Source organism: Oryza glaberrima, chromosome 4 (genome assembly GCF_000147395.1).
Source record: "Oryza glaberrima chromosome 4, OglaRS2, whole genome shotgun sequence".
Lineage (NCBI taxonomy): Eukaryota > Viridiplantae > Streptophyta > Magnoliopsida > Poales > Poaceae > Oryza > Oryza glaberrima.
In genome coordinates this window covers 27,109,624-27,123,904 of record NC_068329.1, presented here as the reverse complement: position 1 = coordinate 27,123,904, position 14,281 = coordinate 27,109,624, and the positions used below count along the sequence as shown (strand labels likewise).

General features: G+C 42.0%; 2 protein-coding genes across 3 annotated transcripts; one reads left to right on the top strand and one right to left on the bottom strand.

Moving 5' to 3' along the window:
• Nucleotides 1-622: 622 nt before the first annotated feature.
• On the top strand, nt 623-6,535 carry LOC127772198 (26S proteasome non-ATPase regulatory subunit 1 homolog A-like). 2 transcript variants are annotated; one of them, XM_052298204.1, is made up of 13 exons: nt 624-876; nt 2,008-2,071; nt 2,153-2,258; nt 2,364-2,475; nt 2,578-2,746; nt 2,912-3,046; nt 3,126-3,469; nt 3,738-3,873; nt 3,958-4,206; nt 4,292-4,512; nt 4,591-4,849; nt 5,060-5,803; nt 6,017-6,535. In XM_052298204.1, the coding sequence occupies exons 1-13, from the start codon at nt 722-724 to the stop codon at nt 6,344-6,346; spliced, it is 3,024 nt and encodes a 1,007-aa protein (XP_052154164.1). In that variant the 5' UTR covers nt 624-721; the 3' UTR covers nt 6,347-6,535. The 2 variants fall into 2 exon arrangements, with proteins under 2 accessions (XP_052154163.1, XP_052154164.1); XM_052298203.1 differs by having other exon boundaries at nt 623-876; nt 2,364-2,746.
• Nucleotides 6,536-7,326: 791 nt separating this feature from the next.
• On the bottom strand, nt 7,327-13,729 carry LOC127772199 (nuclear pore complex protein NUP88). The gene is made up of 10 exons (XM_052298205.1): nt 13,227-13,729; nt 12,787-12,938; nt 12,346-12,468; nt 12,010-12,154; nt 11,243-11,304; nt 10,750-10,963; nt 8,750-9,664; nt 8,259-8,508; nt 7,903-8,171; nt 7,327-7,824 (listed from the first exon to the last, which is right to left on the bottom strand). Exons 1-9 carry the CDS (start codon nt 13,677-13,679, stop codon nt 7,903-7,905), a joined length of 2,583 nt encoding a protein of 860 aa, XP_052154165.1. The 5' UTR covers nt 13,680-13,729; the 3' UTR covers nt 7,327-7,824.
• Nucleotides 13,730-14,281: the final 552 nt, after the last annotated feature.

Sequence of the window (14,281 nt, the reverse complement as noted above, 5' to 3'; positions counted from 1 at the left end):
ATATTTTATCATCTCATAATAACAAAAATATTAATTATAAAAAATTTCAAATAAGACGGACAATTAAAACTGGGCGAAAAACTTATGGTTGCACTTGAAATGATACGGAGAGAGTATTAAGTAAGGGTAAAGGGTCCGTACAATTGGTTATTTTTTTTAATATTTACTTTGTTGTTCTTATTTCTTATTAGGAGTATTTTTTCCAAACTACTAAACGATATGGTTTATATAAAAATATTCATAGAAAAGTTATAAAAATCATATTTACCTATACAAAAATTAAAATTAAAACTTAATTAATTATTTCCTGATGAATCATTTCATTTTGCAAATTAAACTTGCACCGCCGTATTTTTTTAGTTTTGAGCCATTGATGATGGTTGATAGGCTAATTAATTACTGGCATGTACTAATGTTCTTCGTGTCGATTACCAATGCTAAATTGCGATTAATCAGCATTAATTCGCAAAAATCTAGTATACTATTTTATTTAATCAAATCGCTCCTTATCCGAGTCAGAGGGGGAAAATCAGGGTGTGATTATTACCTTTACGATTTACCCCTCGCTCCATCTCTATATTTGCGTAGAGCTCCTCCCGCACTTGATTCCCTTCTCGCATCGTCGCCCTCGTCTCGAAGCCAACTCGCGACACCCAAAACCAAAAAAAAAACCAAACCCTCGTCACTTCCCACCTCTTCGGCGGCGGCGGCGGAGGCGGCCATGGCGGCGGCGGCGGTGGCCACGGTGAGCTCCGCGAGCGGCATCCTCGCGATGCTGCAGGAGCCGGCGGAGGAGCTCAAGCTGCACGCGCTCGCCAGCCTCAACTCCGTCGTGCACCTCTTCTACCCGGAGATCTCCACCAGCATCCCCACCATGTGAGCGCCCCCTCTCCCAACCGCTCCCCCGCCATCTCTCCCTTGGGTTTCCCCCCGCCCTACCTAGTTTCCGCCGCCTCGGCCTCGGCCTCGGCCGCCGTTGTGGAGGCTGTAGCTGTTCGATCCGTCCCGGTGCCGTGGCTACGCCTAGGCTTGTTGGTGTGTTGATTCGATTGCCCGATTGATGAGTATCGTGGAGGGGAAGTTTCCCTAGTTGCAGCTGATGTTGCGTGATTCGCTAGCTTGGACTCGGTTCGGTTCGATCTGCAATTGGAAACAGTAGGTTAGGTTTTGTTCTGACCTGTAAACTTAGGGAATTCGGTAGTTTAATGCGCGGCTCTGTGCTGTTATACCTTACTAATCTATAAGATTTGGAGTGCAATTCACATTTTTCTTGCTGGTCATCCGTATGTTTGAATTGGTACCCCAGTGTAAAATTCTGAACATTTTTCTCTTAGGACTAGCTGTTGTATTGAACAGCAGTTGGTTTTAACTGAGGAGGAATGATAAATCCAAAGGGTTTAAACATTCAGGGTTCCAAAGGTTTCTGATTCTGCGACTATTGTTCTTTTTATGTGTACTAAGTGAAATCGTATGAGTTAATTGGAACTATAGGGATTGTTTTAACATATAGCAAGGAAAAAATTGCCTGCTTTATTCTTTTCTGTCAAAATTTATTTCTATTGGGGGCCAATGTGGTTCTGTTGAGGTGGAACAGATAGTTCAGTTGCAGTATAAGTTTTGACAGCTAGTTGTTACTGGTGTATTATTTGTGGTTTTGACAGCTAGTGTGTTTATCTTTATGTTCTTTATGAAACTGTTCTAGCTTGGTCTATTTTGTGAAGCGAAGCTTCATACAATTTTTATTTATAAAATATATTTGTTAGTAGCTAGTACCTACAAAATCAGTATGATGTGAAAGGACTTTGAAGTATGAATATAATGGTATAATTTTTATTTACTAAACTTGCTAACTGCTGGTCAAAATCTACAAAGTTTAAATATTTGAAAAATCATGAACATGCTAAATGATGAGGAAGGAAAAGGAGTACTTGGTATGTTGAGAAAATATAAAAAAGTTACATCATGGAGCTTTTATAATCTGTTTCTACTGTTCCTTTTTCTTTGCAGTGAGAGCCTGTATGAAGACGAGGATTTTGAACAAAGGCAGCTCGCTGCACTTGTTGTTTCTAAGGTAGCACTCCGTACATAATTATGTATACATTTTTAACGAGCTTTTTATCTCGTTTACTGATTTTTGTTGTATATCACACAGGTATTTTACTACCTTGGGGAGCTAAACGATGCACTGTCCTATGCACTTGGTGCTGGGCCTCTGTTTGACATTTCCGAGGATTCTGATTATGCTCATGCTCTTTTAGGTGAGGAGTTGTCTGATGTTCTCAACCATTAGGATGTTTGCTTCCATACTAATATTTCTTTGTCATCTACTCACCACGATGAATTCCTGATTTTTCTATCTTCAGCAAAAGCATTGGACGAGTATGCCAGTTTCAGGACGAAAGCTTCTAAAGGCGCCGAGGAGGAAGAAAATGTGGACCCCAGATTAGAGGCCATAGTGGAGAGAATGCTGGAGAAGTATGATAAAATCCTCTTATTGTTGATATGTCAGCATATGAGATGGATCATTCACCTATTGTTTACATTATCTGATATTCTGTTGATTATTCTTTATTGCAGGTGTATTCTTGACGGTAAATATCAGCAGGCCATGGGAATGGCTGTTGAATGCAGGAGACTTGACAAACTGGAGTCGGCGATTGTTCGATGTGACAATATTCATGGGGCTCTTTCGTATTGTATCAACCTTTCCCATCAATATGTTAACCACCGTGAATATCGATTTGAGGTAGGGTCATGGAACATCAAATTCTCTGCTCTTAGTTTACTTCTGTCAGGTTGGAATATAATTATCATTTTAGAGGTGGAATCCCAATTTAGCATACAACAAGTACTGCTAAAAAAACTAAAATATATTCCAACTGACCAGATCTCCAATATACTGTCTTTACAGGTTCTTCGCTGTCTTGTTAAGATATACCAAACATTGCCACATCCAGATTACCTGAGTATTTGCCAATGCTTAATGTTCTTGGGCGAGCCTGAAACTGTGGCAAACATATTGGACAAGCTGCTTTCTGGAAGCAAGGTATGGGTCTCTTTACTCTTTTAAATGGCATTACTTAAATGTCAGTTTAACTTACTAAAGATTATATGTTAATATCCAGGATGATGCTCTCCTTGCGTACCAAATTGCCTTTGATCTCGTTGAAAATGAAAATCAAGCTTTCCTTTTGAATGTGAGGAATCGTCTGGCTTCACAAACTCCTGAGTCTAACCCTGATAGTGGATCGGCTTTACCGGATGATCAAGCTGCTAATGTGGGTACGGGCAGCACAGAACCAGCTGGGGATGTTCAGATGAGAGATGACACAGCTACACCAAATGGTAGTTCTCACACAGTAGATCCAAATGAGGTAGCACGTGCTGATAGGCTTGCGAAAATAAAAGGAATACTGTCAGGGGAGACATCTATCCAGTTGACACTGCAATTTTTGTATAGCCACAATAGGTGAGCTGACTATTACTTGCTAACTGAGCGTACTATTTACTTCCTCCGTTTCACAATGTAAGTCATTCTAGCATTTCCCACATTCATATTGATGGTAATGAATCTAGATAGATATATATGTCTAGATTCATTAACATCAATATGAATATGGGAAATGCTAGAATGACTTACATTGTGAAACGGAGGGAGTACTTGCTAACCGTTGATAACCAGTCTTGCAAATTTCCATGCCTGGTGCTGATTTGATGCAACTTGTTTGTCTCAACAGGTCGGATCTTTTAATTTTGAAAACAATAAAGCAGGCTGTGGAAATGAGGAACAGTGTTTGCCACAGTGCAACAATATGTGCCAATGCAATCATGCATGCTGGAACAACTGTAGACACCTTCCTAAGAGAGAATCTGGTACATTTAGTTTCTATTTGTTGTCTTACTGTTATGCAACATTTTGGCCTTTGTCCTGTTCTTGTCTCATGTTGGTTCTTGCAGGAGTGGTTAAGCAGGGCAACCAATTGGGCTAAATTCAGTGCAACCGCTGGACTAGGTGTCATTCACAGAGGCCATCTTCAACAAGGGCGAGCTTTGATGGCCCCCTACCTACCTCAAAGTGGTGCCGTTGGTGGTGGTAGTCCATACTCAGAAGGAGGTGCCCTATATGCCCTGGGTTTGATTCATGCTAACCATGGTGAAGGGATCAAACAATTCCTTCGTGAAAGCCTTCGCAATACCAGTGCTGAGGTGTCCTTTTATTCCTTTCCTGTCTTTTTAATCTCATGTCATTCATGTCATGCATATTTTGCTTACTTCTAAGCAAATTATATAGGTGATCCAGCACGGAGCCTGTTTGGGCCTTGGGCTTGCAGCTTTGGGAACAGCAGATGAGGAGATATATGAGGACATAAAAAATGTTCTTTACACGGACAGTGCTGTGGCTGGTGAAGCAGCTGGTATTGGAATGGGCTTGCTTATGGTTGGGACAGCCAGTGAGAAGGCCAGTGAGATGCTTGCTTATGCTCATGATACACAGCATGAAAAGATTATTAGGTCAGTGTTGTTTGATTACTGTCATGGTAATTTCTTATATTGTGTTATGCTCTTGTTCTGACATCTCTCTCTTTCCAGGGGTTTGTCACTTGGCATTGCGTTGACAGTTTATGGCAGGGAAGAGGAAGCTGACACCCTGATTGAACAAATGACAAGGGATCAAGATCCCATATTACGTTACGGTGGCATGTATGCATTGGCTCTAGCCTACAGGGGAACTGCAAATAACAAAGCCATACACCAGCTGCTGCATTTTGCTGTATCAGACGTCAGTGACGATGTTCGGAGGACTGCAGTTATGGCTCTTGGATTTGTTCTATACAATGAACCTGAGCAGGTATGTGCACTATCAAATGGTGTACTTTTTATGTCTTCATTTAATTTGATGATTCGCCTTCATTAAATTTGATTTGTGCTGTGAACATGCTTTAACGTATTATGTGTTTGATCAAGCAGCATCTCTTCATAATATTTCCAGCTAATTGTTAGAATAAACAAACACTGATAGCGTTGATCCACAACTCACTTCTTTTTTGTGATTATGCAGACTCCTAGAATTGTGTCCCTGCTCTCTGAATCATACAACCCACATGTCCGTTATGGTGCTGCTTTAGCTGTTGGGATATCATGCGCGGGAAGTGGATTAAGTGATGCAATTTCCTTGTTGGAGCCTCTCACATCAGATGTTGTTGACTTTGTTCGCCAGGGAGCTCTCATTGCTATGGCGATGGTCATGATTCAGACTAATGAATCCTTTGATTCTCGTGTTGGAACATTCAGGCGTCAATTGGAAAAGATCATTCTTGACAAACATGAGGACACCATGAGCAAAATGGGTGCCATACTGGCTTCTGGTATTCTAGATGCTGGTGGCAGGAATGTCACAATCAAACTTCTCTCAAGGAACAAGCACGACAAGCTTACTGCTGTGGTTGGCCTTGCTGTTTTCAGTCAGTTCTGGTACTGGTATCCTCTCCTGTATTTTATTAGCTTGGCCTTCTCGCCAACAGCCTTCATTGGACTCAACTCCGATCTTAAAGTACCAAAGTTTGAGTTCTTGTCACATGCTAAACCATCCCTCTTTGAGTATCCCAAACCGACAACGCAACAGACTACGACTTCAGCTGTCAAACTGCCGACAGCCATTTTGTCAACATACGCCAAGGCGAAATCTAGGGCAAAGAAGGATGCAGAAAGCAAAGCTAACCAGGAGAAAGCAACCGAAGATGCTTCTGGCTCTAGTTCAAGCAAGGCCACCAAAACTCAGGAGAAGGATGCCGATGCAATGCAGGTAATGATAGCTATAATTCAAAATTTCTAATGATTGGGTTTAGTATAACTCTTTGGTTTTAATCTTTTACCTATTGTGTTTGAATCCAAGATAACAAACTTTGCAGAAAGCAGCAGCTTCTACTCTGCTGCCCGCTTTCTGGTTGTGGGGATTTGTTGATCCAGAGTCAACTCTTCTGCTGTTCAGCACATAACCAACTTCATTTGTTCCCAGGTTGATAACGCGGCGGAGAAGAAGGCTCCTGAACCCGAACCAACCTTCCAGATCCTCACAAACCCAGCACGCGTCATCCCTACCCAAGAGAAGTTCATCAAGTTTATCGAGGGCAGCCGATATGTCCCGGTGAAACCTGCTCCATCTGGATTCATCCTCCTCCAGGACATGCAGCCAACCGAGGCGGAGGTACTCGCACTCACCGATGCCCCCTCAACTGTGACTGCGACCACTGGTAGCGCCGCTGCTGCCACAGGCCAACAGGCCTCATCTGCCATGGCTGTCGACGACGAGCCGCAGCCACCACAACCTTTCGAGTACACCTCGTGATGGTAGAAATGTAGGAGGCTTGTAATAGAGATCTGGACTCGCAAATCCTTTCTTTCCTACTGTATACGTTGCTTATTCTTTTTTGAGTATGTAATGCGCGGAAATTTGTTGCTGGAAAAAAAATAACTGATGAATCGTCCGTAGAGAACTTTGATGCAGATTATACGATGGGTCTTTTGAGTTGGGGTATCGACTGGCAGCGCAAGCCGCAACCTGCATCGCGTCCTGTGATGCTTTGAACTTGCAATGCTTGTATTCCATCGTTTTCCAACGCTAAGGTATCAGAACTTGAAATGCTTGTATTGCATTATTCTCCAACGCTAAGGTGTCATGCTTGTATTGCATTGTTCTCCAACGCTAAGGTGTCATTAAGATTTGAGCACGTCTTTGCTTTGTTGCAATCTTCGGTTGCGATCTGCTTACCATTTGTTGCAAAACACACCCTTTCGCCTTCCTTCCTCCTTTCACCATTGGTTGCTTGCAAAGCCAGCGAGGAAGGCGCCATAGCTAGCGAACACCGAGCTGCCGCGTCAGAAGGTTCAGAGAAGATGAGCGTGCTTTCTTATTCATCGTATATTCGTATTCTTGTTTTGGGGAAGATTAATGTTCAGGTAGAAACATTTAGCTCTGCGGTTTCTCTGTTACAGGAGTTTTGTGGTTAGAAAACGAAATCAGTGAGCATTAGCTTCTAAGCAATGCAACAGTGTTGCCTTCCATCCCTATTCTTGTTCAGTGATTACTCCGGGGATGTTGGGGTAACATTTTAAAACTGTTATTGCCAGTTACCCCTCGGTCCCCCAAAAAAAAAAACTAGATTTATGGGTGGTCTAGATTCATTGTACTAAGAGGGTAGTTTGAGTTTTTTTAAGGATGGAGGGAGTAGTTACTAAAGCAGAAGATTTGCCGGAACAAACAGTATCGTAAGAACTAATATTGGTGGCCATGAATCAAAATATAGCCAACTGAAAAACCATACCACGAGACGCAAGCAAATTAGCGCACAGAACTCTCCCAACTGGTTTACATCGTCAAAGCAGACAAGCTGGTAACATCATGCAGCCATGTTGATAATCAAGACCGAGCAACATTCTCAACCTCGTCAGCTTTGAAGTTCGGTTTGGACCTCTGACCGTGCAAATTCAGTGAAGCACGAAGAAATCAAGACTTAAATACGCCCATAATCCCCAGGATGAGAAACTACTACAGTGGGCAAGTTATTATCAAAACCGCTATTGGATACACATGCTGGTGGTCATTGTAAGTAGCGTTACATGATTTCCTTCACGCTGATACGCGCTTCGAGTGTTAACAGGCTTGTTCATGATGCCGTCCCCTTGCAGAGTAACACCTGAAGTTGCACTCTGCACACACACCCACAGTAGACAGTGGACTGGTAGCGATTTGATTCAAAAGGGCGATAACAAGCTCGAGAAATCAGAATCTGTGAGGACTTGTAATACACAGTTGTTCTGAAAGACCTGCCAAAAGAAAAAAAAACTTGTCAGTGTTGAGAATTGTAGCTACAATCCGCCACAATGGTATGAACAAGACATCACCTATTGCTCCTGGTTCTTGAGTTCATGCTCAATGAGCCTCAGCTTTACATTGTTCTCCTCATTAAGGAGAGAGAGCTTCTCAAGCGAAGATTTTAGTAACGACATCTGGGAGTCCGAAACATGGCTTCGTCCGACCTTTGGTGTCTGCCATGTTGACATTCCTGTACCAGCCGCACTGCCAATGGCCGGGTGAGCAAATCGTTTCATCCTCGCACTCAGAGCAGTGATTGAAGAGCGCAACGCATCCAGCTCCACATCTGCAAACCTATCTGCAAAAAAGAAAAGGCGGATCCAAATAATGTTAGCAAATGAAACTGTTTCGAAGAGTTTAAAGATCACCTTTCTCAACTACAGACCTAGCTGTGCTTTGAACTCCTGCTCTGCTTGTGACAATGGTTTCTTGTTTGCCGCAGGAAGTATCTTGAAGCCCTCGATGCGTTTTTCTAACAAATTGTATACCTTAAAGGCCCGATTTATCCGGTTGTTTATATCTTGGTCTTTGGCTTCTATGGATAGAAGTGATTGCTTCACTGCTTGCAAGCGTTTCTGCTTGTCCTCAATTTCTGTCTTCAGGTAATCCCCATGTTCCTTGAGCTCAATGAAAACCTAAGAATCATTAAAATAATATCTTGATCATTATGTTTGCCTATACTCCCATTTATTCTCATCTGATTAGTGATGGTACATTTATAGCTAATAGGTTTGGGGATTTGGGCATCTGCAGGTCCTATTAATTCTAGTTGCCGCTAACCATTCACCAACAATGACAAATGACATGTTCTGAGGTCTGGAAATATGTGAATATGATAAGAGTTATATGCAAAGTATCATGGTGACAGTTTCTTACCTTATGCCCATACTCCACGTAGTACTCATGGAAAACTTTAATATAGTGATGAAGAGTGGATTTTCCTTCAATAGAGTCAGGGGTCAATGACCTCAAGCTTGATGAAGATGGAACTATGGGTGGATCTGGACCTGCGATGAGCTCTTTACTGATCATTCCAGTTGTAAAAGATTCCACGTCCTTAATGCTCTTGCTGTCTATGTCAAGCTGAAGAGGCGTTGGTTCCTTCCAACCCTTCATCTCCACCACAAAGCACTCACCTGGGCATGTAATGCTGACTAACTGCACATGGCCATATGCATCTGCTATGGTAACAAAACCAGAAAGGAAGGGAGAATTTGCCTCATTGTTTCCTGTAGTGAGGATAGGATGCACAGAGGGTGGAGTGGATGCCATTTCAGGGTATGAAAATGGCAGGAAGTGCAGTGTGACCATGTCAAGTCCCCCACCATGGGCACAATAAAATCTCTCTGGAACAAGGGGATCTAGAAACAATGATAAAGAGCTATCATTGGAAGTTTTTGCTAGTGCTAAATCTACAATTGCGAGTCTTAGCAAAGGAGGAGAATGCCCCATCCAGACAGCATCAGTATTACTCTTCACATTTGATCCCGTACTGGACGGGCGATACGATCGCATGGCCCAAGAATCTTCTGAATTAGAGTCACATATCATAGCAACACTCTTTATCTGCCCATGTGAATCAACATTAAGGCGGGTAGGAATTCCTATGCTCCACTGTGGTTGAATTTCATCAGCAAGAGCATCAATCTGGAGTTGCCCACTACCCCAGGCAGTTACAAGAATGGAATCTTTGCCAACAGAACTATACACAAAACCCACAGCTTTGCCTTCACAAGAGTTGCTCTTGCTTTCAGGTTCATTGTTTTCTTCGCAAACTCTACAAAGAGGTCCCTGCATGGAGTATCAATCAAATCATATTTACTAATGACAAAAATGTAGAAGATAGTTACATGTACATTGACAATAGGTAGCTATAGTTTGGATTATCAGATGTCATATCAAGAATGATTGTCCAGTTCTACAAAAAGTTACCAAGTAAGCTAGTCTAGTATTTTGATAATTTCTCTTTCACAAAGTACAAACTACATCAATACATTACAACAATACAATAAAAATGGTAATAAAAAAATATCTTAAGTACCAGATTTGCGGTTGTTTATTAATTCAAGAAATTCCATATTCAGTACCAGAAACTAATTTACAGAATTTTGTAGACCTAGAGTAATAAAGTCAAATAGCTTCCCCTAATGTTTTCCGGTCAAAAAAATCATACATGATTTTGTAAGACAGAAGTTTTAGTTAGTGCTGTCTCTTGTTTTCCTTTCTTTCTGTCATAGCCATTGCGAACTGGCCCAGAAAAACATGGGAACTATCTGGACAACTTAATCCATGGTTTAGGTCATGACCAAAACTGGGTACAATAGTAATTATGGCCATTCTTGAGCCAATGAAGCGCAAATCTTGTGCACACCAGGGTTCACATTTCCATTTTCAAGGTGAAAACCACTTTCGGTTTACCAAAAACTAAGCAAAAACTGGTAAAATCTGACAAATTTGGTCAACTCCGTATGAAAACCATCTAAAAACACTCAATTTTCACAAACCAATCCCCAACAGTTTCACGAAAACCGAGCGGCTTTTGCGGTTTTCGATCAGAAAGGTGAACCCTGGGGCGCACTGCCAATTCCAAACTGTGGCAGCAAATCGTACTAGCACAAAAGTTTTCATGCAGACATGTGAATGCGGTACATGTCTGCGGTAGACACCGCCGCTACATGCAAGTTGTGGAAATGTCTGGTCGCAAACCAATCAGCTCCTAACTCCTACAAAACAATAAATCTCATATACTAAAAAACAATGGATTGATTATGACCAGCTGCATGAGCACCAAATTCACATTTCTCTGGTCATTGCATTAGCATAGTCCACTAGCTTTTGGTTCGAACAATATTTCACCAAGTCAAATAGAAGCAGACCTGTAAAGTTAGAGAATCATCTAATGATGCGTATGGATGAGCTCTAGACATCAATGCACTATTATCAGCTGGCTGACGTGACAAGTCAGGAAACGTTGCTTCCAACCAAGCAATTGCCAAACGTGAGTTGGTGACAACATTTTGGTTTGAGGATTTCAATCCAAATGAATTAACATCTTCATATATTTCTTGAATATGCTTCTTATTGTAATCGCTGAATCACAGGGAAAAAAAATAAAGTCAAAACCAATATGCAGATAAAGAAAGGGCACCATATGATCATATCATTAAGGTCGCATTTCATAAATACAAGACTACAAAGTGAAAGTGTGAAACTGCAGGGACCATAATTTATTTCCCATAAACAAAATTAGTACAGTATTTTTTTTGTTTTAACAAATTAGGACCATCATGCTGTCAAATTGTTGTAAGCCTTCTTCCCAATAGAGAGAAAAGAGGGGTGGGGGAGGGCAGAAATAAATGCAATACTTACCTTCCAAATGGAACAATGGGGCAGAGCACAAAAATTGAACCATCACTGAATAAGATGAAAACCTGTAAAAGGACAGGCTTACATGTGAAATTAAGCACATAAATGAGCCATTAAACATACGAAGTATGCCGAAACTACTAAAAGTATTCCATATGTCGAAACAACCAATTGAAAAGGTGACATGAAAGAAAGTGATGCATAAAGTATCAAAAGTATTCCAGTAACTCTTTCATGAATAGTGGGGACAAACATTATTAGATGTTCCAGAAAAAAAGGGTTTGGGCGTAGAAACCATGCAATCAGCTGCCAAGTTCATTTATGTAGTAATATGACTTGTGACACCCTAAATCTTGCTACAGATGTAAATAAAGAAACTACAAGGTTAATCCCATATGTGAAGCAAACAAGTACTCCCTCCGTCCCAAAAAAAGGCAACCTAGGTGGGGATGGGACACCACCTAGGACAACGAAGCTCATGTCCAGATTCATTGTCCTAGGTGGTGTCCCATCCCCACCTAGGTTGGTTTTTTGTGGGACGGAGGGAGTAGATTCTATAAGGCTAATTCGGGTAGGACTCTAATATCCTATTTTGTGGTTTAATATTAACTATGCTATGATATTGCTTGCTAAATTACAAAACAACCCCAACGGATGAAAAATCATTCTGGTTTTGTTTTCAGCTAATAAAGACACTGTAGATCATTTACTATTTTTTTTTTCCAGATGACTTCTACAATATTTAGGGGATCAATATTCAAGAAACATACCGAAAATCTATCCCACAGATGATCACTCCCATATGAGAATGCCACTGGACAAATTGATGAAGCATTCTGGCATTTGCCAGGTAGAATTGGTTGCAAATAGAACTCCTGCTCTGGTTGCTCTAAATCGAATGACAGATCAAATAACCTGCAGAAATAATAACAAAACTTCTATAAAAGGGTCATGCAAGAATTATTTTTAAAAGCAAGTGTTGTCTTCAATTAATTTAAGTGTGGATGTAAAAGACGTATTTCCATTCCAATCAAATCCAATAAATAGCAAGGAAGCATAGATAAAGTGGAATTCCTCCATCTAGCATCGATACTCATTTATCAAACCTGAAAACAGCATCTGATGTCAAGACTCCAAAATGACTACTGCTAAAAGGGTGCCACGATGTTTGCAGTACTTTGATGCCATCATTGTTGCTAGGTAAGATCTGAGAAGCAACTGGCACAGTCCTGTTGTAAGGTCCATAGGTACAAGTCAATACAATGAAAGAAAGAAGATATGAGTAATGATATTAAAAAAAGGAAGAGAAATAATGATTCAGGTCATAAATCTAAAGAGCAAGGTGAAATAAAATTTTGGAGTTGCGTTCTTCAATACCCTGATGATAAAGAGTACTCAGAGAAACCTACTCTTAGTGTTCACGGCTATGAATATGCTGCATGTATATATGCAACAACCTATTGCAGCTTAAATAATTGCAAGATGGTCGGGAAAAATACCAGTACAATACTAATAACATAAGATAAAGCTATAGTGGACTTATGTACCTGCATATGACCTTATCACCATCTTCAGAAACCCTCTCATGCACATACAGAATACTTATGTTATGTGATCCAGCAAGTAGTAGCGATGAACCGTCGGTATTAAGTGATAAATGAGTGACCTTGTAACCAAGATCAGTCTCCGGCATCAACATCTGGACAGCATAGGCAACATCAGCTACTAATTACTACCTCCAGTATCAAAAATAGCATGACACGATATGTTTATTTCCTGCAACACATTTTAAACTACAAACCCCCTAGGCGACACTACGAATTCCATTTTTTGCACTCACTAGCACAACATTTGTTAGTGAATTGCAAGTTGACCTAATTCACAAACGTGAAAACTCATACAAATGCCTCCAGTTCAGTGTCTAGAAAGGAATTGCATCACTTTTACAAGTGAGAACTGACACAACCACAAGAGGAAACGACCTCACCTCGGAAGGCACGGCGGCTTCCACGGCGACATCCTCCCCGTCCTTCCCCGCCTCCGCATCGCGAACCCGCACGCATATCCGGTGTACGCCGCGCGCCGAAGGGTCCCACACGTACAGCCGCGACGCCGACGCATCCCACGCGGCGCCGCCACCGCCGCCGCCGAGGCCCTCCCCGCCGTCCCCGCGGGAGAATGCGGGGTGAGAGGGGAGCGCCACCCACTGAGCCGCGGCGTAGGCCCTCCTCGGCGACGGCCGCACCTTGGGCCTCGACGAGGTGGAGGCGGAGGCGGAGGCGGAGGCGGAGGCGGAGGAGGACGGGGTGAGCGCGAGGGACGGGGAAGGCGAGTGGCGGCGGCGGGAGCGCGGGGTGCCCAGGGCAGCGGGGGAGTGGCGGAGGGGAGGCGGGGATGAGGGCGGCGAGGACGGCGGCGGCGGCGCGGTGATGCGGGTCATCGCCGCCGACGAGGTCGAGTGCTTGCCGCTGGAGAAAGAGAAATGCGGGGTTTGGGGTTTGGGATGGCAGGTCAGGCCTACTTGTCCATGGGCCTTAGAAACAAATAAGTGGGCTTTTGGGCTTTTGAAGGGAAGTGAACCGGTCCAGCCCGTAATGGCATGACATGTGGGACCTACCTGTCGGGCTGTTCCACTACCTCCGTCCAAAAATATTATATTTTGGGATGCTTCTAAAAATACATTTTTTGAAACATACTACAGCGCAGACGCTCACAACTTACGCACACTTATCCCTATGAATACACATACACATATCTTTCCCCTACGGGCACTTTCAAAAGATGAGAAAATTGCTTATAGACATTAGTATATTACCATAAAAATTATATATGCGTATGTAAAGCTTTTAATAGTATTTTAGTAACATCGGGTATTTGTTGCTATTTCCTCCGTTTTACAATGTAAGTCATTCTAGTATTTTCCACATTCATATTAATGTTAATGAATACATATTCATTAACATCAATATGAATGTGGAAAATATTATAATGACTTACATTGTAAAACAGAGGAAGTAGTATTTTTTTTACTGTGTTTTAAGG